Here is a 25777-nt window from a genome sequence, read left to right as displayed (position 1 = left end):
ACCTACACATCTTCTTTGCCACTTGCCATTAACCTTCAGTAAGGGGTAATTGGCGCTAGCTATTTAACCATGCAGCATAACTTTGGGACGAGGGAGGAATCTGATCATACAGGGAAAATCCATGCAGTCACACAGAGAATGTGTAATCTCTATACGGACAGCAGCCAAGGACAGGATCAAAGCCGGGACCCTGTAGCTGTGATACAGCTGGACTAACCACTTGGCGTTGTGTCACAGAGAGGAGAAGGAAATTGCCACAGTTCACTGTAGGAGCATGACCACAATCATTTTAACTTTGAATTTTAAATTTGCCACTTAAACTGATCTAAAAGATCAATCTGCAATAGATTAGACTCGGAATGAACTTTTTACATTCATAATAAATCCAGGAATGTTTTGCCATTTTTTGTGACCGTACGTCCTCAGGCATGAATGTCATCTGGCATCGCTGTGCCTAAACAAACTACTCCCTGAAGATGAGTGCAGGGATCAGGATGCGCAATTAACCCACACTGATTGCAAAGCAAGAAGCTTGCCAACTTTGTGCTGGATGCCTATTATAGCGATTTGTGCGTGCAGTGTTAACACTGACGTTTGGTAACTACACGCATCTGAGGCAGACCAGCATTGTAACCTGCAAGCACAAGTTCAAGCTGAACTTTCAAGTGCAGCCTATACCTCTTAAAGAGGAGGTACACTGGAGATGGTGCCAGTGCTGATAGTTATGGAGATTGTTATAGATAATTATAGAGAACCTGACCTGGTAATACAGTGTAAAAGTGAACAGGCTCCAGTGTATTGTGTGCAGTTTTGGTCCCCTAATTTGAGGAAGGATATTCTTGCTATTGAGGGAGTGGAGGCCTACCGTAAATTGGAGAAACAGCACCTCATATTCCGCTTGGGGAGTCTGCATCCTAGTGGCATGAACATTGAATTCTCACAATTATGTTACCCTTGCTGTCTCCTCCCTTCCTATCTCTCCCTCAGCCCTCGGGCTCCTCCTCCTCCTTTTTCCTTTCTTCTCCCCCCCCCAACTCCCCATCAGTCTGAAGAAGGGTTTCGGCCTGAAACATTGCCTATCTCCTTCGCTCCATAGATGCTGCTGCACCCGCTGAGTTTCTCCAGCATTTTTGTGTACCTTTGCATATCCTACCTCTCTGCGCAAATGGATCAGAAGTGGATTTGGGTGTTGGTGTACTGGGAGGCAGTGCGTGAAGGTGACCCTTTCTAGCAAACAAGAAATTGTGGCCAAATATATTTGCCGAAGCCGACCATAATGCTACATGTTTTGACCAATGTTGACACTATCCTTGCAACATGAGTAGCAGCCACTCAACATCAGTCTGCTGGAGGTCCAGGTCAGCTTAATGCCATGCAAGACCAGAGGGCTGTAGATTGCCATGCTCAAGTACAGGCTCACGTGCAGTTGCTTACTGAGGTTCAGGTGAACCCTTGGAGAATTTGGCCTCCTGTTTCAACCCATTCTCCATTTCTTTTCGATTTTTCTTCGCAGAGAACGGCAGGTGGGGCAGCAGTAGAGTTACTATCTTACAGCGCCAGAGACCCAATCCGATCCTGATTATGGGTGTTGCCTGTACGAAGTTTCTATGTTCTCCCCGTGACCTGCGTAGATTTTCTCCAACATCTTCGAATTCATCCCACACTCCAAAGACGTAATTGGTTTGGTGTAAATGTAAAAATTGTCTCTAATGTGTGTATGGTAATGTTAATGTGCAGGGGTTGCTGGTCGGTGCGGACTTGGTGGGCCAAACAGCCTATTTCTGCGTTGAATCTCTAAACTAAACTAAAGAGCATGACCTCACTGCCCTCAGCTCATTCTGCTGCTCATACCCGACTCGAAGGGCAATGTCTACATATCCATCCCCGTCAGAAAATCAGTAAAGATATAAGCAACAATTGTTCAGGGTTTAAAACATCACTTCCTACTTTCGTAAAAATACAGATATGCCAAATGCCAAACAATTATCAACAGTCACTAGCAACCAAACTGTTAATGGGCTTTAAATCTCAACTTTGCTTAACCCTACATCAGAAAGTCAAAAGATTGCCTGTACTGCATTATCTCATCCAAATGCTGGCATTCAAATCAAGAAATCCAATGTACATGAACGTACAGTTAAACTATCTTAGCTACATTACCTTAGTTTAGATTGTATATTTCAATTAAATGTTACTTTTGGAAAAATAATGGGCAAAGGACAAATCCCTGTTTCTCATACAACTTCTGAACATTCTATAGATTGGAAGATATCACATTAAATTAATAGAACAGTTAATCCTCAAACAATGTTCTATTAAATTCAAGTATTAAAGTTATGATTTTCTTCTTTGTGGCACGATGGCTCATTGTTAAATGAAAGCAAATAAATGATTGACAAGTTCAATTGAACATGATGAATCATTTGTGTGGGAAGGAACTGCAGATACTGATTTAAATCGAAGATAACACAAAATGCTGGAGTAACTCAGCGGGACAGGCAGTATCTCTGGAGAGAAGGAATGGGTGACTTTTCTTCAGACTGGTCACAAGGCAACATCCACCCGGAGAAGAAAGCTGGTAGTTGCTGAGGTCCGTCAGCAAGAGGAGGCAGAGAGATGCGTAAAGGAAGTCTCACCGTCCAAACAGGGCCAGTGGACCACCTGGGAAAACTTGGAGCTTATCTGGAAGGATCTGTGGGAGATGGAAGGAAGCTGTCTTAGCTTCATCATCAGAGCCACCTACCATGTTCTTCCTACACCCAAGAACCTAAACCAGTGGTTTGGAGAAGATCCATCATGTTCTCTCTGCCAAACCCCAGCAACATTAAGGCACATCCTCATGGGCTGCAAAACCAGTCTATCACAAGGCCACGACACCTGGAGGCACAATCAGGACCTGCGACAACTGGTGATTGCCTTGGAAGGAAGGAGAACTACCACCAATGCCCTCCCTCCTCCAACGCCTGGTTTCTCGAACACCACCCCTTTTGTAAAGGCAGGACAACTTCCAGAGAAGCCACTTGCAAGAAAGGAACCGACCCTCCTGGACCCTGCCCGGGACTGGAAAATGCAGGCTAATCTAGACCAGAAGCTCATCTTTCCACCAGAGATCATCACAACTAATCTCAGGCTGGACCTGATCTTGTGGTCAACCTCACAGAAGTCCCTGTGCATCGTGGAGTTAACTGTGCCTTGGGAGGCTGCAGTTGGTGAAGCGCATGAACGCAAATGTCTGAAGTATTCAGAGTTAGCAGCTGAGGCAGAACGACGCGGCTGGTGTACCCAGGTGCTCCCTGTAGGGGTTGGTTGTAGAGGGATTGTAGCCATGTCAACAACCAGACTGCTGCAGGGAATGGGAGTACGAGGACAGGCCTTCCGGCAAGCAATCAGGTCGCTGTCAGAGGTTGGCGAGGAAGCAGCAACTGGCTGTGGCTGAAGATGAAGGACTCCAACTTTCGTTACAGAAGGACTGCAACGCAATTTTGTTCAGACCGAAAGGTCTGAATGACAATAAAGGAATCAAATCAAATTAAATGGGTGTAAAACGGAGGGGAGCGCCCCTGGGACACCAGGTGTTGCTGTTGAGCCCTCTGGAGGTGTCATGGGCCTAACAACGAAACACCAAGGAAGGAGGCTGCCCACCTGATGACCCTAATTACGTTTTTACCCCTACCCCCACTCAAGATAGTAAGAAGGTGCCAGTTATAGTAGGGATTGTAATATCAAGTCCGATAAGCCCAACACAAGAAGGGTCTCAACCCGAAACGTCACCCATTCCTCTCCAGAGATGCTGCCTGTCTCGCTGAGATACTCCAGCATTTTGTGTCTATCTATGATGAATCATTTGTTCTATCGTAAAACCATTCACCTTTCCTTTATAGAGAAATCATTTTTCACGGGTGTTTATATTAGTATTGCGTGGACACCAATGTATTTTCCCATAAAATGCACATATCGTTATTCGAAGGATACAATGAAGTTACACTTAATGAGTCAGAAAATAAATGTGCATTGCTTTTGTGAACTTTATTATTTTTGTTGATTTTTTGGCACAAATGAGCTTCCTGTTCCTGGGAAGTCATTCCTGGCTGGGAGATGTACAACCTATGTGCTCATCTGGGTTAAGCAGCCCCCAAACGTCCAAAGTAAAAACCAGAGGAACTCTGCAGGACAGGCAGAGTCTGGAGGCAGACAGCATTTTTGGTTGGGATCCTGATAGCGTGGAAGTGAGATGAGATGAATGGAAGGAATGGAGAGATGGTTGATGAGTGATAGGTGGTTGCAGGTAAGGACCGGCTTGGCCAATGAGTCAGGTGGGGGGGGGGGGGGGGAAGGGTGAGTGAAGATGGTAACCAAGGCTGGAGGTGGTGTAGTGAAGACAAAAAGGTGCAAATGGTGAAACCTGATAAGAATGTTGTCATTGCTGCAGCCATTACTGTTGATATTTCCACGCTGCATTACCAAAGTCCAAAGTAAGGTAAAGTCAAGAATGTAAAGAGGCTTATGGACAACTGTGGTGAATGGGCAAGAATGTGGCCAAAGGACTTGACATGGACAAAGTTGAGGTCATCCTCTTTGGAGTACAGAACAAAAAAGCAGAGCATTTTTTTTAAATTGTGAGAGGTTAGGTGATGTTAATGCTCAAAGGTGCTTAACTGAAACACTTGTAAACACAGAGGACGTTGAAACTTGCATTCTCTTCCACAGTTGAATATATATATCAGATCAATTGTTAATTTTATGTCTGAGATTTGACAGTTCTTTATTAACCAAATGCATTGATGGATTTGGAAAACAATGGTCGAGGGAGGCTGGTCAGGGACCAGTTACAAGCTTATTAAATGGTGGAAGAGACTATTGGGACAAAATGGCCTACCCCTGTTTCTATTCCTAAAGACCTGAAGGTTCCCCATAGCTTGTACTGTGCTCTTCTCATAGCCACTCTGGATGGGAGGTGGACTGCTAACATTTAGATGAGACCCAGGGGTTTATATCACCATTGCCCTGCATGTGAGAGACCAATTTGTCAGTGCGGTTTCCAAAAGCACCAGCGAGCAGTCGGCTTCCAATCTCCACTCTTTTATCCACTATTAATCACTTGACATTCTAGCAGCCAATATGACCAAGACATAAATACGGACACTTAGAACAGACGGCCATGGGCACATGTAGGTGGAGACTGCAGATGTTGGTTTATACCAAAGATAGACACTTTTATAGCAAAGGGGCTCTTCAATAGTTCAATGGTGCTATAATTGACACATATGCAACTGCACGGTAAAAATATGTTTGCATATTTTACACATGTGTGTACCGCCATGTTTTTGCGCCATTATTCAAAGTGCAAAGTCAGTCGCCCGCACGCTGGATGTACTGGAGCAGATCGCGCAAAACCAACATCTCTCTTTTCTCATCGCCCCGGCCATCTTTGTGACCTAGGGACGTCCCATCCACCGGCCCGCACTCCTCACATCCCACTTCTCTAGCTCCCTCTCGGCTACGCCGGTCGGCAATCCTTCATGTTGGGTCACTCACTTGGTTCCCAGAGAACGGAAAAATTGTTTGAGTTCCTGTGAATCCGAAATTTTAAGCAATTTATGTCACAAACCACCACCACTGCCCTGGTCGGTGTGTGTGTGTCGTTAGTGGATCATGAATTGGGTAACCCAAATCTCTTAGCAGCTCAGAGCTCTGAAATGTCTAGATGCCTCACCTGAACTCCTCACCTCTTTAAACTGGCTATTTCCCCTTCACACTCTCAATTCACAGGAAGAGTTTTGACCTGAAATGTCAACTGTCCATATCCCACTACAGGGACTGTCTCACTTACCGAGTTACTCCAGCAGCTCTGTTTTCTTTCAGATTCCAGCAATGAGAAGACCACAGAATAAACAATGGAATCTGTACCTCCACTATCATTGAGAGTGTCCAGCTTGCTATCCGGCACCCATACCCAGCGAGCAGTGGCCGCGCTGTGTTCAGGCGCAGCAACCTGGACTTTATTCCCCTATTCTAGTTAAGACACACATTATCATTGCAATAGCACCATCGGTAAACTTGAACTGATCTTCAGTCTTACCATTCAGTCACCACTGAAACATGCGAAGGTGCTGGTTTATTTAAACCGCACATTGTATAATGTGATGTGTGACATGTGATATGTAGCAGGAACAGATATGCTCAAAGGTGAGTTACGACTTGGCTAAAAACTTTAGCTACAGATGGAGGCAAAATATGAAAGGACATGTGAAGCATGTGTTCGTTGATCAGAAGCCAGGGTTTATACGAGCCTGTAGCATATAACCAAAAACTGTGAACTAATGGTAAATGTATTCATTGCTGGTTGAGATTCGCTGTACTCTCTGCAATCCAACCTCAATAATCTGACATTCAGAACTGTTTTATAATTTTTCTAAATGGGGAGAGGATTCAGAAATCAGAGGTGCAAAGGGACTTGGGAGCGCAGGTGCAGGATTCCCAAAAGGTTAATTTACAAGTTGAATCTGTAGTAAGGATGGCAAATGTAATGTTAGCATTTACTTTGAGAGGACTAGAGTATAAAAACAGGGATGTAATGCTAAAGGGCCTGTCCCACTGTATGAGCTAATTCAAGAGTTCTCCCCAGTTTCCCCTGATTCGAACTTGGACAATTAATAGCCGCTCGTAGGTACTCAGGGCTCTCGTTGACATTAATTCAACACAAGTTCGCTACATTCATTAACTATTCTGCAAAAAAGAGCAATACGTATTATTCACAATGTCAGGTATCTGGGTCACACTAATCCATTATTCTTACAGTCAAAATGATTAAAATTAGAAGATTTGGTTGCATTTAAAACAGCCCAGATAATGTTTAGGGCCAAAAATAAAAACTTACCTGGAAATACACAAAAATTATTCAATGAGCGAGTGGGGGGATTATAATTTAAGAAGAATATTTAATTTTAAGGTACAAAGAGTCCGCACGACCAGAAAAACTTTTTGTATTTCGGTCTGTGGAGTAGGATTGTGGAACAGTTTGAATGTGGAGTTAAAGCAATGTCCAAATATGAACCAGTTCAAAATGACATACAAAAAAAATTTTTTCACAAGGTACAGGGATGAAGGGGGTGGTTGACAAACGGGTTAATGTTTATTTATTATTTATTTATGTTTTTTGGTTACTTCATACATATAACTTGTACTTGTATGTGTATATCAGTTGTATGTATATATATGTCTGTATGCATCTCTAAAAATTGTCTAGGGTATTATCATTATTAATTAATTAATTAATTATTAAATATGGAAGAAGGGTTTAGGGAGAAGGGGTGAGATTAAATAAGTTATTCTTCTTCTCACTCCTTTTCGAGCTTGTAAAGAAAAAGTGTTGGACATTTAAATTTCGCTTTATGCTTTTCATTCCTTTGCAAATATTGCCTGGAATGTCCAATTGTTTGACTACTTCGATTTTGTTGTTGTTATTTATTCCTATTTATGTCTTTACTTGTTCGGAACAAATAAATAAACAAAAAACCCCCCCCCAAAAAAACAAAAAAAACCAAACACGTTGAAAAATCTTCATGAGCTTACCGCGTTTCCTGAGTACCTGCTGTTAGCGTTTTGAGCCCCTAAGAGGCGTCCCCAGCTCCGACGTACCTGCTACGTACATTCTACGTGCTTACCACGTTTGATTTTTTTTAAACTCCGGAGAGCTCTTGAATTACCTTGTACAGTGGGACAGGCTCTTCAGGCTTTATAAGGCATTGGCCAGACTACATTTGAAGTATTGTGAGCAGTTTTGGGCCCCATATCTGAGGATGTGCTGGCATAAGAGAGGGTCCAGAGAAGGTTTATGAGGATGTTCCCAAGAATGTTCCCGGGGATGATTGGGTTAGCATATGATGAGCATTTGATGGCATTTGGCCTGTACACATTGGAATTTAGAACGATGAGGGGACACCTCATTGAAACTTACCTAATAGTGAAAAGCCTGGATAGAGTGGATGTGGAGAGGATGTTTCCACTAGTGGGAGTCTAGGATCAAGGGGCACAGCCTCAGAATAAAAGGACGCACCTTCAGAAAGGCAATGAGGAGGAATTTCTTCAGTCACAGGGTGGTGAATCTGTGGCATTCATTGCCACAGACGGCTGTGGAGGCTAAGTCAGTGGACATTGTAAAGGTGGAGGTGACAGATTCTTGATTAGTAAAGGTATCAAGGGTTATGGGTAGAAGGCAGGAAAATGAGGTTGAGAGGGAAAGATGGATCAGCCATGATTGAATGGCAGAGTTGACTCAATGAGCCGAATGGCTTACTTCTGCTGCTCTGACTTATGAACTTATGAACTTATAATCCTTTTTCATGCACCATACATATAGATTTACCTTTACTGTACCTGCAGCCCATACTGCCTCAGTATGACTAATTCTTTTTATGTCTAAATGTTATTTTGTGGGGAACAGGTGTTACTTGAAGTTAGTAAGCTGTTTGCTCCAATGTTATTATCCAAGCAAACAAAAGCCACTCATTCTTCTGAATGAATACTTTGCTGGTGTCTGTTTCATTGCTTTCCTTAGAACACCTGTCTTAGGTTTGTGGTAAAAATGCATCAAATGGATTATATTCCATGATACACTAAAGCCACTACTTTGTCTGGAAACGCCGACTTTCCATCTTTAAAAACTGAAATTGGGCTTTCGGTGGAAAACAATCCAAAACCTTGCACTTCTGGCCAGGTTTTCTAATTCAACTGCCAATCATTCCTGCCTCAGTCTTTTGCCAATAACCCAAACTAAACATTTATTTTAAATGTTGCCCTGGACCTGGTATCTTTTGAATGACAGACCGCGCATTAATTAACTGTCTTAATCTGCTAAAAATGTAATGCCAACAGTTCATTGCATTTTCTTTCATCACTTGGGTGCCATTTTGCAAACAGTTGACTGGATGGTGTTCTGATTTTGCTTTCTCAACGCACAATTAGATACCAGCACAGTAAGTGAAACTGACATTTGCCAGAACTGCAAAATATAAAACATGGGACAATGATGAATCCCTCTGAGATGCCAACAGCTCAAAACAGACTCGCAGATATTTGAGCCATTTAAATGGATGTCAACCAGGTCCTTCTGTACATGTGCTGTCAAATGCACAAATAATATTCTTAGATTAATAGTGAAACATGACCAGCATGCCTGTGCTGACCAGTCAAGTACCTGTCCATGCTAACCACATTTATCAACACTTGGTCTGTGGCTTACAATGCACTGAAGATTTAAATGCCTATCCAGATGCTTTTAAAAATCCTTGAGAGTATCTGCTTCCAACACTTTCTCAGGCAGTTGTATAAAAAGCTACTGTGTAATTCTATTTTAACAAAGTTTGTTATGATATTTGGGGGATATGAAGTTCAAACCATTCTGTGAAGTTCAATAAACATTTGGGAAAAATGTTTATCCCGCCCATTTTCAGATCGATCTCCAAATTCTTTCCCCAAGGTAAACTGGATCACGTTATGTAACTGAACGGAAGAGCAGACATCGTCCCTCCAACATTTCTGACTGAAATGGGTTTTTCAAATGTTATACAAATACCAAAGCTGGGCTTTGGGGATTGTCAGGTACCACACCACCTGTGGACAGGCTCCAGCGTTTCATACATCACACTAAACACTTTCATAGCATGTTAAAGGTTGCAAAATGATTTGGGGCTTGCTGAAATAGTAAGAATTGAACTTGCAAATGGATGAAGCGTGATATATGACTCTATTGTTATCTTGGGCTCACTTGTCAGTTTATTTTTCTTTGATTGAGGAGCCTTAAGTGTTTTTGAACAGGTTACTTCCCATGTTATATGGGCTACTTCCCATGGGTGGTGAGGTGGAAGAACAAACTGAAATAGTTTTGCAGAAAGAAAGGAATGCCTTTGTGTCTGAGTATTACCACTTCACCCATTTACATATGCCCAAGACATTCATTTGTGAAAATGAGAACTTTCGGGGCAAGAAGGGTCAAATTTTGGGAGTGATGTATAATTAATTATTAATGAAGAAACACAATCTAATCCTTTTGTTATGTGGCCTTGGCATGGATTTTAACATTAAAAGATAGTGCAATGGACATGGCCATGCTTGTTCCACTGGAAAGGCACATGCAAGAGGAGAATATACAGTAAATGGCATGACTCTTAGGAGCAATGAAGTACAGAGGGATCTTGGGGTGCAATTCCATAGTTCCCAAAATGTGGCAACACAAGTGGATAGGCTGATAAAGAAGGTAGACATCATCTTGTCATCATTGGTCAGAGCATTGAGTTTAATAGTTGAGAAGTCATATTGCAGTTCTATAAAACATTTAGGCCACATTTAGTTGCCACCCCTTAGGTGAGATGTGGAGGGTTTGGAGAAGGTGCAGAAAAGTTTCACCAGGATGTAGCCTGGATTGGAGTGTATTAGCTGTAAGGCGTTGCTGGATAGGGTTGGATTGTTTTTTTCTGAGGCATCAGAGGCTGAGGGGCATCCTGATAGAAGTTTATACATTTATTAGAGATGTCGATATGATGGATAGGCAGAGTCTTATCTCTCAGGGTGGAAATATCGAAAAACCAGTGGATATGGTTTAAGGTGAGAGGGGGGAAATTTAAAGGAGACAAGTGGGTCCATTTTTTTGACACCAAGTGCAGTTGGTGCTGGCAACTCATTGCTGGGGAGTTGGTAGAAGCAGATATGATAGCAACATGTAAGAGGCATGTCGACATACACGTGAACAAGCAGAGAATAGAGGCATATGGACCATGTGCAGACATATGGGGTTAGTTTAGATTGACATTCAGTGGTGGGCAGTAATGGTGACTTTGCCAACCGTGCCAACCGCTGTGGATAAGGTAATAAAGTAAATAAATATAAAGGGAAAAAATCCCAGCAAAGGTCAACCAATAAGACAATGTTTTAATGTTGACGCATATGCTGCAGCAGTAGTTAGTTCAACTCCCAGTGCTCCAATTTATAAACACCAACAATTATCTCGAGCCAAATGGTTTGCAACTTTAAGGACTAATATGTGACACTTATATTCCAACTAAGACAAATGGCTGCATCATCATACTTACAGCTCCTCTAAGAAATGGATGTTGTGGAGACCTTTCTGGGGCAGCTCAGTGATGTTGTTCATGCTGAGGTCTCTAAAGAAGAAGAAAGTGGAGATTGTGAAAATGATGGCAAAATATTCACTATTGGATTTTGACAATGAGTTTACGGTATTAAAATGCCCAACAATTGAGAAAATCCATTTTTTTTTTAAAGCTGATCATTAAAATTTAGTGCAGGAATATCTTAGACAGTGCTGTGGCTTTATACTGTGAAATAAAATTATCTTATACCGAAACAAAAAGGAAGTGAATAATAATATACTTGAAAATCATTTCTGTAAAGAAGCAAATTGTAATATAGTTATTGCAGAAAATTAAAACAGCAATATATACATCAAATTCTGTTCAGTAAGATTAGTTTTAATCTTCAATTTGAGACGGTGAAGGTTAAATCGGAAGTGGCAGTGATACAGTTGAACAAAGGGGATTATGAAGGCATGAGAGAGGAGCTGGCCAAGGTAGACTGGAAAGGGATACTAGCAGGAATGACGGTGGAACAGCAATGGCAGGAATTTCTGGGCATAATCCGGAAGACGCAGGATTATTTCATTCCAAAAAGGAAGAAAGATTCTAAGGGGAGTAGGAGGCAACCGTGGCTGACAAGAGAAGTTAGGGATAGAATAAAACTAAAAGAAAAGATGTATAACACAGCAAAGAGTAGCCGGAAGCCAGAGGATTGGGAAACTTTCATAGGACAACAGAAGGAAACAAAACGGGCAATACAGACTGAAAAGATGAAGTACGGAGGGAAGCTGGAGAGGAATATAACAACAGTAAAAGCTTCTTTAGATATGTTAAGGGAAAAAGAGTAGCAAAGTCAAATGTGGGTCCCTTGAAGGCAGACACGGGTGAAATTATTATGGGGAACAAGGAAATGGCAGAAGAATTGAACAGGTACTTCGGATCTGTCTTCACTAAGGAAGACAAAAACAATCTCCACGATGTACTGGAGGACAGAGGATCTAAGGGGGTCGAGGAACTGAAAGAAATTTTCATTAAGCAAGAAATAGTATTGGGTGTGCTAATGGAACTGAAGGATGATAAATCCCCTGGGCCTGATGGTCTGCATCCCAGGGTCCTCAGGGAGGTGGCTCTAGAAATAGTGGAGCATTGGTGATCATTTTCCAATGTTCAATAGATTCAGGATCAGTTCCTGTGGATTGGAGGATAGCTAATGTTATCCCACTTTTCAAGAAAGGAGAAAATGGGGAATTACAGACCAGTTAGCCTGACTTCGGTGGTGGGAAAGATGCTGGAGTCAATTATTAAAGAGGTAATAATGGGGCATTTGGATAACGGTAAAAGATTAGTCCAAGTCAGCATGGATTTATGAAAGGGAAATCATGCTTGACTAATCTTCTGGAATTTTTTGAGGATGTGACAAGTAAAATGGATGAAGGGGATCCAGTGGACGTAGTGTATCTAGACTTTCAGAAAGCCTTTGACAACGCCCCACGCGGGAGACTGGTGACTATGTGAATTGTGCCTCTGGATAGACAGAATTCACGCCATGATCAGGGAGTAGCTTTTTGGTGGTTGAGGAGGTCCATGGCAGTGACTTTCCCTGTGGAGCAGAGCAAGAAGTTCCCTCTGCAGTTACCACTTGACCTTATTTTCCTTCTTGAAGATAGTCATGATCATGGTGACTCTGAGGACCACTGACGTGCCCATCTGAATGAACGAATGAATGAATGAATGATACTTTATTATCACATGTGACATGTTAAAGTGACATTCTTTGTTTTGCATAGTGTACACAAAGTGGACAAAGAGTCAATCAATCAATCAATCCATTTTATTTGTATAGCACATTTAAAAATAACTCACATTGACCAAAGTGCTGTACATACAGTGCAGATACTAATGTGCTACATACAATGGTACACAGACCTAACAATACATACGTAAACCGTGTACAGTGCCCCCTCAGAGGGCCTCAAAAAATGCTAGGGAGTAGAAATAGGTTTTTAGCCTTGACTTAAAGGATTCGATGGAGGGAGCAGTTCTGACCTGAGGGGCCTGGAGGTAGAATGGTGGGTTAGAAGATTTTTGATTTGGGGGGGGGGGCAAGCCCGTTAAGGGCTTTGTATACGAATAAGAGGAGCTTGAAGTTGATTCTGTACCGTACTGGGAGCCAGTGGAAAGAGGCCAGAATCGGGGTGATGTGGTCCCCTCTACGGGTACCCGTCAGAAGTCTCGCTGAGGCGTTTTGAACCAATTGCAGGCGGGACAGGGATGATTGGCTGATGCCAGTGTATAGGGAGTTGCAGTAGTCAAAGCGGGAGGAGATGAATGCGTGGATGATTTTTTTCAAGGTCGTCGAATTGGCGGAATGGTTTGATTTTAGCTATGGTACGAAGCTGAAAGAAACAGAGTTGACTTGCGGTTTGATGCTTTAATGCCGAGTCAAATATCACGCCAAGGTTTTTGACGTGCGGTTTGACTAAGGACGTTAGGCTTCCAAGGCTGCCTGTTATCATTTTGATGGAATCGGAGGGACCAATAGAGTCACAAAATATTCACTGTCATCCCAATGGTCCCTCTTTGTTCTCAGCAGCCACCCCCTCCTCTCACCCACCCCCCATGCCGGGTCCCTCTTTCTTCTCTTCCCAGATGAAGGAGATGTGAGTTTGCAATTGCTGTTTCTTGCAGCCCTAGTTTAGAACAGGGATACCTGGGTGTGTTTGAATTGATAAATGCCCTTCTCGACTTGTTGACAGCCAGGTTGGACTGGATAGCCTCCTGTGGAATAGAATCACAAGTGCTCACGTCAAGGGCAGAGTTGTGGTCGCGGAGGTCTTTGACGTTTTCTTTCTAAAACCGTCCAGCTATTTCCTGAAGTCTTTTCAAGTTGCATGTGAAAATGACTTCCAGGATTGTTTGCAAAGGTCAAACAGCCCACGGACAATTCCTGCCTAAAAGGATCTTAAACATAAACACTGCTGCTTCCAGTCTCTCTTCGGCAGGTGTAATTAACTGCCTAAATTATTCCCCTGGTTTTGGATCAATGGTCTGAAATACCTCTGTGAAAAAATATAAGAAGTGGTCTTGTCAAGAATCTACGATTTTAAGCAACGTGACTTCACATTTCTTTTATCATTCCCGCTGCAGACAGCTGTTAGGTGTTTTGACTGCACAAGGCAGGAAATCTGAGCCAAAGTTTAACTGGTGAATGTAAAATCCTTGACAATATCATCAACAGATAATAGAAAACAACTTCTGACTGAATGAAACTTTTATGATCTACACCACTGGTCTCTGCCAGGACCCACAATTTTACAAAGGACGGCGTATGCTTTTATTGCTGAGATTTGACCCTTGGAATTCACTATACTGGAATGAGTGGATGTGGTTTTTTTTTTTTTAATATGTTTAGTTATGTCCTCACAAACATTTTTGAAGTTTTCTCAAACAGCCTACAAATTGATTATAGAAAATAAACCTGATTAAATAACTCAAATTTAAAATGCACAGAAAGTAAACATAAGTTTTAATGAAATGCGATGTTTGTCTGATATACTTCCAGTGAGAACCAGTACAGATTGTCATCTCTACCCAGCTGTACTCAATAAAGGGCAAAATTAGTTTACATCATTTGCATGCTTTACAAATAACTAATATGCTTTACGTGTGGCGCAGTGGTAGAGCTGCTGCCACACAGCGCCAGAGACCCAGGTTCGATCCTGACTACGGGTGCGGTCTGTATGGACTTTGTAAATTCTTCCTGTCTTTTCTCCATGCTCCGGTTTCCTCCCACTCTCCAAAGACGTACAGGTTTGTATTATAATTGGCATTGATGTAATTGTAAATTGTCTCTAGTTTGTAGGATAGTGCTAGTGCATGGGGTGATCACTGGTCGACAGGGACTCAGTGGGCCAAAGGGCCTGTTTTCGTGCTGTATCTCTAAAGTCTAAAGTAAAGTCTAAACTCCATCTTTGCTGCATTAGATGTTATTATGCCATTTAGCTTCTTCTTTCGTAGTGCATATCTTTTACAACTTAATAAAGGCGCAACAGTTGACATGGTGAGTATGTACCACACATATGAAATTATTTGCAAGGTGATAAAGTTATTATTAACAAAATACCAACATGCTCAGTACTCTTGGAAGATCTTACAAAATATTACACTAAAACAATACGTAAATGTACAAGTTTCCGAATTAACTATATAGGATTAATAGAAACACCACCTGGGCTTGTTAGTTACACAAATTTACACAACATGTTTCACGAAGATTAGTCACGTTAATCTGTGAAAAAAGAAACTGAATTTAAACCATGATCAATTTCAGGAAAGAACATCAAGAAATATCTTCTCAACTGCTAAAGGTAATCAAGCAGCAACCACAATGAAGTATTTGGGAATTCTCAGTTAATTAAAAAGTTTATGTCTGTGTTCCAATGAGTGACTAATACCATTTGTGGAAACGATGAGCTCGGTGATGGCCAGTTGCTATTATATCAAAGGTCATCACCCTCCCCTGACATTCCGTGGCATTTCCACCATCACATCCCCAGTATTAACATCTTCATGGTCGTCAGTGACCAGAAATTCAATTGAACCAGTCATTGATCAGTAGAATAGGCCAGAGATTGGCATTCTTCCAGCCAACTACAATTACCAGCTTTAAAAAACCCACAAGTGTTGGAATAACTCAGGTCAGGCAGCATCTCTGGAGAACATTGCTCGGTGATGTCTTGAGTAAGGACTCTACTTCAGAAGAGGGTCCAAAGGAGGGTCCCGACCAAAAATGTCACCCTATCCATGTTCTCCAGAGGTGCTGCCTGACCAATTGAGTTACTCCAGCACTTAGTGTCTTTATTTTTGTAAACCAGCATCTGCAGTTCCTTGTATCCTCAGATTAACTGATTGATCGCTACTTGAAAATTACAGTTCGAGGCATGTGGAATTAATGCAGGAAAGTGGTACAGGTTTACATGCTGTAAATATATAACACAGCTAAAGGGCAGTAAGGTGTCAAATACTTTTCTGGGTCACATTTCGGGTTGAGACCCTTCGGCCTGAAGAAGGATTTCGACACGAAACGTCACCCATTCCTTCTATCCAGAGATGCTGCCTGTCCCGCTGAGTTCCTCCAGTATTTGCGTCTATCCTCAGTGTAAACCAGCATCTGCAATTACTTCCTTCACAAATACTTTTCTGGATTTAATTACAGCGGCACTGAAGCATATAAAAAAGGCAATTTTGAAACATAAATTGGTTAAAGCTTTCTAAGCTTATTATGTGTGGATTGAGATATCACAGTCATGAAAAAATATAGAGAGTTGGAATAAAATCTAAGACCAAGTAAAATTTAGTAGGTACCTAAAGAGTGCTTGAAAAGAAAGAGCATAAAGTAATGAAGGGAAATGGCATGGTGTGGTTGCGTCTGAAGTGCCGAAACAGGCAGAGGTGGAATGGGCTAAATAATCTCCATTTAACCTCCAATGATGTGTTATTTATGTAGTTTTGACTGTAAACATATGAAAAATCAGAGGCAAGAGTCAGGTGGTGACCAGATAGACACCGCTGATTTGGTTGAGAATGCAATGAGTGGATGGTTAGTCATTTCAGGAAATAATTCCAGCATTCAATGTGGTGCCGACTCCAGTAGAGGGAGTAGAACAAACAGTTACTGGGAGGGAATAAAGGGATCAAAGATCAATCAGAAAAAAGTATTGTGGAGGCAAGGTGCCAACAGAACTGACAATAACATTTCTGCGTGATTGGAACGGTGCTGTGAATGAGGTCATTGTACAGCAGAGATTTCGTATCAAAATTACTTCAGAACTTGTTTGAGGCCTTGTATCAAGAATGCAGGCAAATAACTTTAGTGTTAACTGCGAGGCACCGCCTTAACTCTCCAATAAGCAGAGCACTGTTGTAAAGCTGACTGCCACTGTGCATTTTAACAATAATTTGTAAAGCATCCATCATTGACTGTCATTAATACCGACGTGATGAAATTATCACACATAATAATAGGACATAAATAGCCCATGAATTTGCCAAGGATCTGTGGAGACATTGCAAGGAGGTGATAATTGAAGATCCAGACCTCAGTTTTGGTATCAATTTGTGAAGCACCTAATTTTCTATTTTGTGTTTTTTTTCTGCAGAATGGCCTACTCCTGCACCTATTGTCTATTGTCCATTGGCATGTGTGGAAATTGTTTAAAGTGAAAGATCTGGCAATGAATTTCACGATTTCACATAAAGTGTCAGCTCCAACATGCAATTCAAACATACAAAGTAAGCATGCAACTGGAGACTGGCCACTTTACTGTGTCTCTTAAAGGCGCTGATTCATTTATTGCCTTGTTTGCAATGATTGTACAATGAATAACTGCACAACCTGTACTTTATATATTTGCCGGTTTTGTCAAAATCTTCTGTTTACTAAGACATGTTTTCTTTGGCGATCCCTTCGAGTACGCAGGTACAGAGAGTGCTGCGATAGATCACATTAGTGTTCGGATTAGCACGAAAACTTATAACATACGTTATCATTGTTTTGTGCAATTGCATGAGGATACCTGTCAGTTAATCCAGTCCAGAGTTTGTTCCTGTACAATGCAGTCATCGAGTCATGCAGCACAGAAACAGGCCCTTCAGCCCATTTGTCATAATCATAGTCACACAGCGTGGAAACAGGTCCTTCAGCCCAATTTGCCCATGCCCCGTCTACACTAGTTGTCCTATCTACCTACCTGTATTTTACTATTTCCATGTGTACAGTTCTGAATTCTACACTGTTCTGAGGTCATCAACCTGGAGTTCAATGCTGTGGAATTGATTGTAGACTTTAGGAGAGCTCGCTCTCCCCTCCCCCCACTCACCAACAGCAACACCACAGTCACATCTGTGGAGACATTTAAGTTCCTTGGAACCATCTCCAGGGACCTTAAATGGGAGGCCACCATCGACTCCACAGTCAAAAAGGCTCAACCGAGGATGTACTTCCTGCGGCAGATGAGAAAACACAATCTGCCACAGGCAATGATGGTCCAGTTTTATACTGCCATCGTAGAGTCTGTTCTCACCTTCTCCATCATGGTCTGGTTTGGCTCAGCCACCAGGCATGACATCCGGAGGCTGCAGCGCATCGTACGATCGGCCGAGAAAGTTGTTGGCTGCAATCTTCCCCCCATCGACGAACTGTACACTGCAAGGGCCAGGAAGCGAGCGGGTATGATCATCTCTGACACCTCTCACCCTGGCCACAAACTCTTTGAAGCATTTCCCTCTGGAAGGTGACTCCGTCCGGACTGTCAAAACCACCACAGCGAGACATAAAAACAGCTTTTTTTCCCCACGAGCAGTAGCTCTACTCAATAACCAAAAGTCTGTAGCCTCCTTTTGCTCTGGTATTTAATTTAATTCTTCACATAATTAAATTATAATATTTTATTTTTAATTGTCTACTGTATATCATGTTGTTACTTGCGAGCAAAGCACCAAGGCAAATTCCTTGTTTGTTTTCATACTTGGCTAATAACATTTATTCAATTTAATTCAATTTATACAAGTGATTTATACAATTCAATCTGTTGCCGGCCCAGATTTGTTCTGGTCTTTTCTTGATCCAGTTTATTTTCCCCCCACCCCACCTCTACATTCAGTCTGAAGAAGAGTTTTGACCTGAAACGTCACCTATGCTTTTTCTCCAGAGATGCTGCCTGACCTGCTGAGTTACTCCAGCATTTTGTGCCTATCTTCAGTACAGCCCAGCATCTGCAGTTCCTTCCGACACATAAAATATCACAAATCTAGCTGTACATAGAAAATATCTTGAAAATATCATCATTATGATGCTAGCATTTTGCAGTTTTAATATCTCATATTCCATTGGCATCTTTGATGAAAACAATGACTTGCATTTATTAGCAAACAACTGCCATTATACAACAGTCACAATCTTAGTTCAAAATGCCATCAGGACCAACCCTTTCTAATATCCTTCTCTTGCTCCTTGTAGCTCCTTCGTTACATCCTCATTATATTTGTGCTCCTCCAATTCTGGCCTCTGGAGCATAAAGTTGGAGATCTTGTCCATCACTGCCAAAGCCTTAAGGCCTTGAATTCTTTCCTCAAATCTATTCACAACTGAGCCTTGCTTTGTCTCATAACATGTGAATTGCATTGGAATGTAAAAACAGTTCCTATTGCGTTTTACTTGTCTGACTAACAGCTCCCCTTTATATCTATTCGGTGAGCTACCCAAATATATAGATTAGGTCACTCAGGTCTCTGGGATGGTAGATAGCAAAGATCTTATAGCTCTGGTAGATAGGTTGTACATTGTCTTCCAGTGTTTTCTGTGCCCCCTGAGATGATGTGTTGGTTCTGGATGGGAGGGAGATGGAACAGCTAAACCAAATTTGTCATTGTTTAGTTTAGTTTAGAGATACAGTGCGGAAACAGGCCCTGCGACCCACCGAGTCCACACCAACCTGAGATCCCTGCACATTAACACTATCCTACACACACTGGGGACAACTTACACTTAAACCAAGCCAATCAACTAACAAATCTGTACATCTTTGGAGTGTGGGAGGAAACCGAAGACCTGGGAGAAAAGCCATGCGGTCACAGGGAGAACATACAAACTCCATGCAGACAGCACCCGTAGTCGGGAATGAACCCGGATCTCCGGCGTTGCAAGGCAGCAACGCTACCACTGCGCCACCCTGCCACCGTGTTGCTTCTTACTTAATCATAATTGCTGTGATGTGTGTATGGAGACCTCATGTGGAAGCCAGAACTGGGCTTCCCTGCAGTGCCCCGCCATGGAGATTGCTATCCCAAAGCACAAATAAGGGTAACTTTGTAGCAACCAATGCCTTTTATTTAGATGAAGGGGAAACTGTTAAGAAATTATGAATGAAGGCAAAGTTGCACAATAATAGCTAGATAAATGTAGATTGGGGCAAATAAAATCTAATCATGGGACAATGTGATTAATGCAAGAACCAGATAATGTGTATTTATAATCAATATTAAAAATGCAATGAAAAACAATAATGGCGTACTACTGTCCAACATTCTCTACAAATATATCATAAGCTGGGTGAATGATTATATGCATTCCTCAACCAACATAACAAAAACAAGTAAAGCAGGTAAATTTCACCCGCAACTAGTCCTGGACCAGTCATATCGACGCAATGACCTAGAAAGCACATCAACGGCTCTACTTCCTTAGAAGGTTTAGGAAGTTTAGCATATCCCCAACAACTCTCACCAACTTCTGCAGATTCGCTATAGAAAGCATTTTATTGGGATGCACCACTGCCTGGGTTGGGAAGAGCTCCAACCAAGACCATAAAAAATTGCAGAGAATTGTGGACGCAGCTCAGACTATCACACAAACCAACCTCCCTTCCATTGACTCCATCTGCACTTCACGCTGCCTCAGCAAGGTCACCAGCATAATCAAGGATGCGTTTCAACCCGGTCACTCCCTCTTCTCCCCTCTCCCATCAGGCAAGAGGTACAGAAGTGTGAAAATGCATACCACCAGACTCGGAGATAGCTGTTATCAGGCAACTGAACCAACAACTAGAGACCGCTCCTAAGTTACTATCTACCTCACTGAAGACATACGGACTATCTTTAATCAGATTTTACTTGACTTTATCTTGCATTAAATTTGATTACTTTTTTCATGTGTCTGTACATTGTGAAATCATTGTGTAAGTTATCTGGTTACTGCCTTGTTTCTGTTTGTTAGTAAGACTTCCAAGTCACTCTCCAAATTGCACTCTCTAGACTATAAACGCTAGAAACACCTTACCCAGCAGTACTTTGGGGGTATTTCACTAGCCATTGAGGAAGGAAACTCACAATCACTTCTTCAAAGGTGAAAGGACACGACCATGCAACAGTGATTCCCTCATCCCCTAAATTAAGGAAACAAAAGCTTGCTGCGCCCACTTTGGTTGCCATGCTCCCTCCATTACATATCAATACTTCACTGGCTGTAAACAATTTGCATCTGTGAAAGGCACAATTCGAATATAAGTATTTTTATTTATCCACAATACACAACATGAACTCACCACAATGCCAAAAAAATGCATAATTGAGAAACACACGATTGATCTCATTGAATAAGTAATAAAAAAAAATCGCACAATTATAAACTATTAGATTTAGGTCAGGGGAAAAAAACATTGGCTCTAAAAGCAGCTTTTTCTGGTTCTTGTTGAATACAGCATTTAACAAAGGTGATGCCTGTGTTCTATTCTGTCAGACTAAACGACCTCGGAGCCTTTTAAAGGCCTACCCACAGTACAGAGGCAATTGTATTCAGTTCTCATGGTTACTGACAAAAGCAGATTGGCATATTCTATTTCATTCAAATGTTTTCAAAGCCGGCCTTACCCTCCCTGCTCCGTGGCCACGCGCTTCACGATTCTTTCTTCTGAAGGGAGGCAATGAATGATGTGCGCAAAAGAAAATAACAGAATCTAACACAGAGATGCCTCCAATGCCTTCTCCTCTTTGGTGGGAGTGTTTACCTTCAGATTTTTTCTGCAATGGCATTTTGAAAGAATAAATGGCATTTGTCAACTGCCTGTAAATCCTTAAAACTGTTTTTTTGCAAATAGCTCCAAAATCTGAGCCTTGGCGTGCTCCATTAATCTGTACATCAAGCAACCAAAAACTTTCTTCTTTGTCAAAACAAAGATAATGCCTTGATTAAAAGCTCTATTCATAAGCAAAGGCTTCACCTTATGTACACAACCATTTCACAAGCAGTATTCATCAGTTATTATTTCAGGCCACATTTGTACCAGGGACAACTCTGGATGCCTGACGAAGGCGTGTTAGGGAATTTTAAAATAAAGTACTTAAATCTAGTCCTACATCAGGGGTAACTTCTATTAGTGAAAATATAATCCCTTTTAGTGACTGAGTTTACTTAAATAACAACTAGCCGAAGCCTTTCTTTGTTGATATTGGTCTTATGAAGTAACATCCAAGTGTATGCAATAGATGATAAGTGTAAATCTAAAACCAGTCTGACTGGTTGCCATGAATGTCTTAGATTTATAACAGCGAACAGCCATAAAGCAACACGCTTTTGTTAAGTAAAGAAACTATGGAAATAGCTTAACTGATTCAACGTTTAAAAGTCAGATCTAGAACTTTGACCTGGTGACAAAACAAGACTGAAAGCTTTTCTATGTTGAGGATTTGCCTTTGGATAGTGTCATTCAGAAGCACCAAAGCTCTTTACAGGCAATGAAGTAATTCTTTAAGGTGTAGTTTCTCCTCTAATGTAAGATAAATAATTTGCAGTCCCAAGTGATAGAGTTAGGACTATCTGTTGTTCTGATGTTGGGTGAGAAATAAACGTAGTCCTGGATATCGGAGATAATCTTACTGCCCTTCATCTAAATGATGCTATGAGACAGTAGACCGACATCAGTTCATATCTTGCCGGAGTGATGGCTTCCGTGCTTATGAATCTTTATTTTGACCATTGCATATTGTGTTCAATGGTGTGAGGTGGGATTAACTCCCTTCTGTCTCACTGTTGTGAGCTGTGCTCAAACAAAGCTACAGCTGAAACCATTCATTTACTAATAACATTTTTAATTCCAAAAGCTGCAAAGTGCCAGGTATTACAAAAAAAATATTGTTGTGAAATGTTGGAGTATGTGGGAGGGTGTGAATAAAATTAATCGATAATGGATATATATTTATTTTGCCAGAGGGTGGCGAATCTGTGACATCCATTGCCACGGATGGCTGCAGAACCCAAACCATTGGGTTGTTTTAAAGCTACGTTCTTGATTAGTAAATGTGGGAGAAATGTGGGGGAGAAGGCATGAAAATGGGGTTGAGATGGAAAAATAGATCAGACATGATCGAATGACGGAGCAGACTTGATGGGCTGAATGGCCTAATATGACTCAGATATCTTATGAACTTATAAGGATGAAAAAGTCAGAAGCTATAAGCTTCTCAGTACAATTTCTTCCGTTACAGAGATGATTAAAGAGAACTGCATGTTTTTGGTAAAATACTGGGAAAGGACAAGGTTATCACAACAACTGATTGGAAATCCAGCTGCAGCTATTTGCTATTCTACTCTAGTAACCTCATGCTCCAAGACTTGCTACAGCTATTTGGTCAGAATCAATTTGCTACTGGAAGTATCTCTATCAGTGCGTCTGCAATTATTATTCTGAAGGATCCTCTACTTTGGGTTATGAAATGATGAATTTTCAAACTTGGATTGTTTTCACTGGAGTGTCAGAGGCTGAATGGAGACTTTATTGAAATTTATGAGTCTATGAGAGACGTAGATAGGGTAGACAGTCAGAACCTTTGACCAGGATGGAAATCTCAATACTATTGTGAAAAGCTTTAAGGAAAGTTATGAAAGTTTAAAGGAGATGTGCAGGGCAGATTTTGTTTTTTAAACAGGGAGTTATAGATGCCTAGAATGCTCTGCCTTGGATGATAGAGCATAGAACAGAACAGCATAAGAACAAGGTCTTAGCCCTACACTGTCCGTGCTGAATATGACGCCAAGATCATCTCTTATCTACCTACGCATAATCCATAGCTCTCCGTTCCCTGCATATCATATGCCTGTTTAAAAGCCTCTTAAATGCCACTATCGTATCTGCCTCCACCACTAATCCTGACAGCCCATTCCAGCCACGCACCACCCACGGTGTAAAAAATGTTGTCCCTTTAAATGTTGTCCCTTTCATCTTAAAGCTATGCCCACTAGTATTTAACTTTTCCATCCTGGGAAAATGGTTTCGACTGTCTTTTGACTGTAATGGTCAAAGCAGGTACATTAGTGGCATTTAAAAGGCTTTTCGAAAGGCAAATGTACATGCAGGAAATGGAAGGATACGGATCACGTGCAGGCATTAGGCATTAGTTTAATTTAGCATCATGTTTGGCACAGGCATCCATGACCAAATAAACTGTTCCTGTGCTGTACACGTCTATGTTTTACATTACTTTAATAGGACGAACATTGATAGAGTGCACAACGGACATGACAATGCTAAACTGTGAATCATTCTCAACCCACTTCACAAAGACCAAGTGCCGAGATTATTATGTACAGTGACAGTCATTGCTCCAAATCAAACAAAAACCTGAAAGCAAAATAATTTGTTTAGTTTAGAGCAGTGGCGGAAACCCCGGGGGGGGGGGCCATAGGGGACACGTTCCCCCCCCCCCCCATGTTTTGAGAGGTGGGGGACATCCCCCCCAAATTTTTTGTAATCCGGATTTTAAAACCCGGAGAAATCTCCGCTTTCCGCGAGACTGGGGGTGGAACTGCTCATCGAGGGTGCGGATTGGACGAGGGAGACTTCGGTCAGCAGGCAATGGGGGCGGGACTTGATGATTCAGCACGATCATTGGAGGAGGGAGGTGTCGGTCAGAGGCGGAAGTAGGGGGGTGGGACTGAGGATATAGCGCGGTGATTGGAGGAGGGAGACGTGCCAAGGTCATAGGCAAAGATCTTATAGCAGAGCAAGATGGCCTACTCCTACGCAAAACACGTACGGTCATGGACAGATTCATGGGTGATTATAGGACCCATTTTAGCAACCAGCCTCCGCTATCTTGTTCCGCCATCTTGCTTCTCCATCTTGCTTCGCCATCTTGCTTCCGGCCAAAGATCAGATCTTTGCTTCCTCCTCCGCTCCCGCATCTTCGCAAGTCTTTGACTTGGGCGGGGAGAGGGGGTGCGTGGCCCGGGACAGCAGGGAGAGAGGAGGGGAGTAGTGCAAGTGGGGGTAGTTCTGGCGCAGGAGGGTTGGGTAGGGCCGGGGGAGGGAGAGAGCAAAGATCTTAGAGCGGAGCTCCGCTATAAGATCTATGGGAGAGAGAGGTGGGGTAGGGGCCGGGGTCCAGAGAGCACGGGGGGGGGGGGGGTAGACTAGACTACAGCATAGGAAGGGGGGGGGACATTGTAGTGTGGGGGGAGGCGAGGGAGTGTGCGGGGGGGGGGGGGGGGATTTGAGGGGTGGGATAGGGCCTAGTGTGTGTGAAGTTGCGGGGAGGTTTACAATGTTTATTATTTTATGCCCCTTGTCTAGTCTGAAATAAAGTTCATCATTGAGGGGGCTGTCTCTGCACTACAGGAACAGTTTCAGCAAACAGACTGGAGTCTGTTTGCCACTCAGGCCACCTTTGACTCCCAAGTGAACATTAACACATACACCTCATCCGTTTTGGACTATATAAAATTCTGCACCGACAACGTCACTACCCATAAACAAATAAAGACCTTCCCTAATCAGAAGCCGTGGATGAGCAGAGAGGTCAGACTCTGGTGAAGGCTCGCGATGCCGCATTTAGATCTGGCGACGCTGAGGGATACAGCTCATCCAGGGCCAACCTGAAAAAGGGAATCAGGAGCGCTAAACCCAAACACAAACGGCAGATCGAGGAGCATTTTCAAAACAACTCCGACCCCAGGCGCATGTGGCAAGGCATCAAGTCCATTGCCGACTACCATAAAGTTAACACCCCCCCCCCCAGACAACGCCTCCCTCCCTGATGAGCTAAACTACTTCTATGCTCATTTTGACCGGGGACAACAAAACACCAGCCATCAAAGCTGCTCCACCCCCGAACAAACAACCCCTCAGTCTCTCCAC

General features: G+C 42.3%; 1 protein-coding gene across 2 annotated transcripts in view; it reads right to left on the bottom strand.

Annotated features, from left to right (window-relative positions):
• The window catches only part of LOC129706433 (leucine-rich repeat-containing G-protein coupled receptor 5-like), a 135916-nt gene that overhangs the window by 79663 nt on the left and 30476 nt on the right, over positions 1-25777 (bottom strand). For both annotated transcript variants that reach the window (XM_055650738.1, XM_055650737.1), the window contains exon 2: positions 11088-11159. In XM_055650738.1, the coding sequence (XP_055506713.1) occupies positions 11088-11159 (72 nt within the window). The remainder of the gene's footprint in view (positions 1-11087; positions 11160-25777) is intronic.

This window comes from Leucoraja erinacea, chromosome 19, assembly GCF_028641065.1.
Source record: "Leucoraja erinacea ecotype New England chromosome 19, Leri_hhj_1, whole genome shotgun sequence".
NCBI classification, from domain to species: domain Eukaryota; kingdom Metazoa; phylum Chordata; class Chondrichthyes; order Rajiformes; family Rajidae; genus Leucoraja; species Leucoraja erinaceus.
Note: the sequence above shows the minus strand (reverse complement) of the source record. Positions and strands in the feature narration are given on the sequence as shown.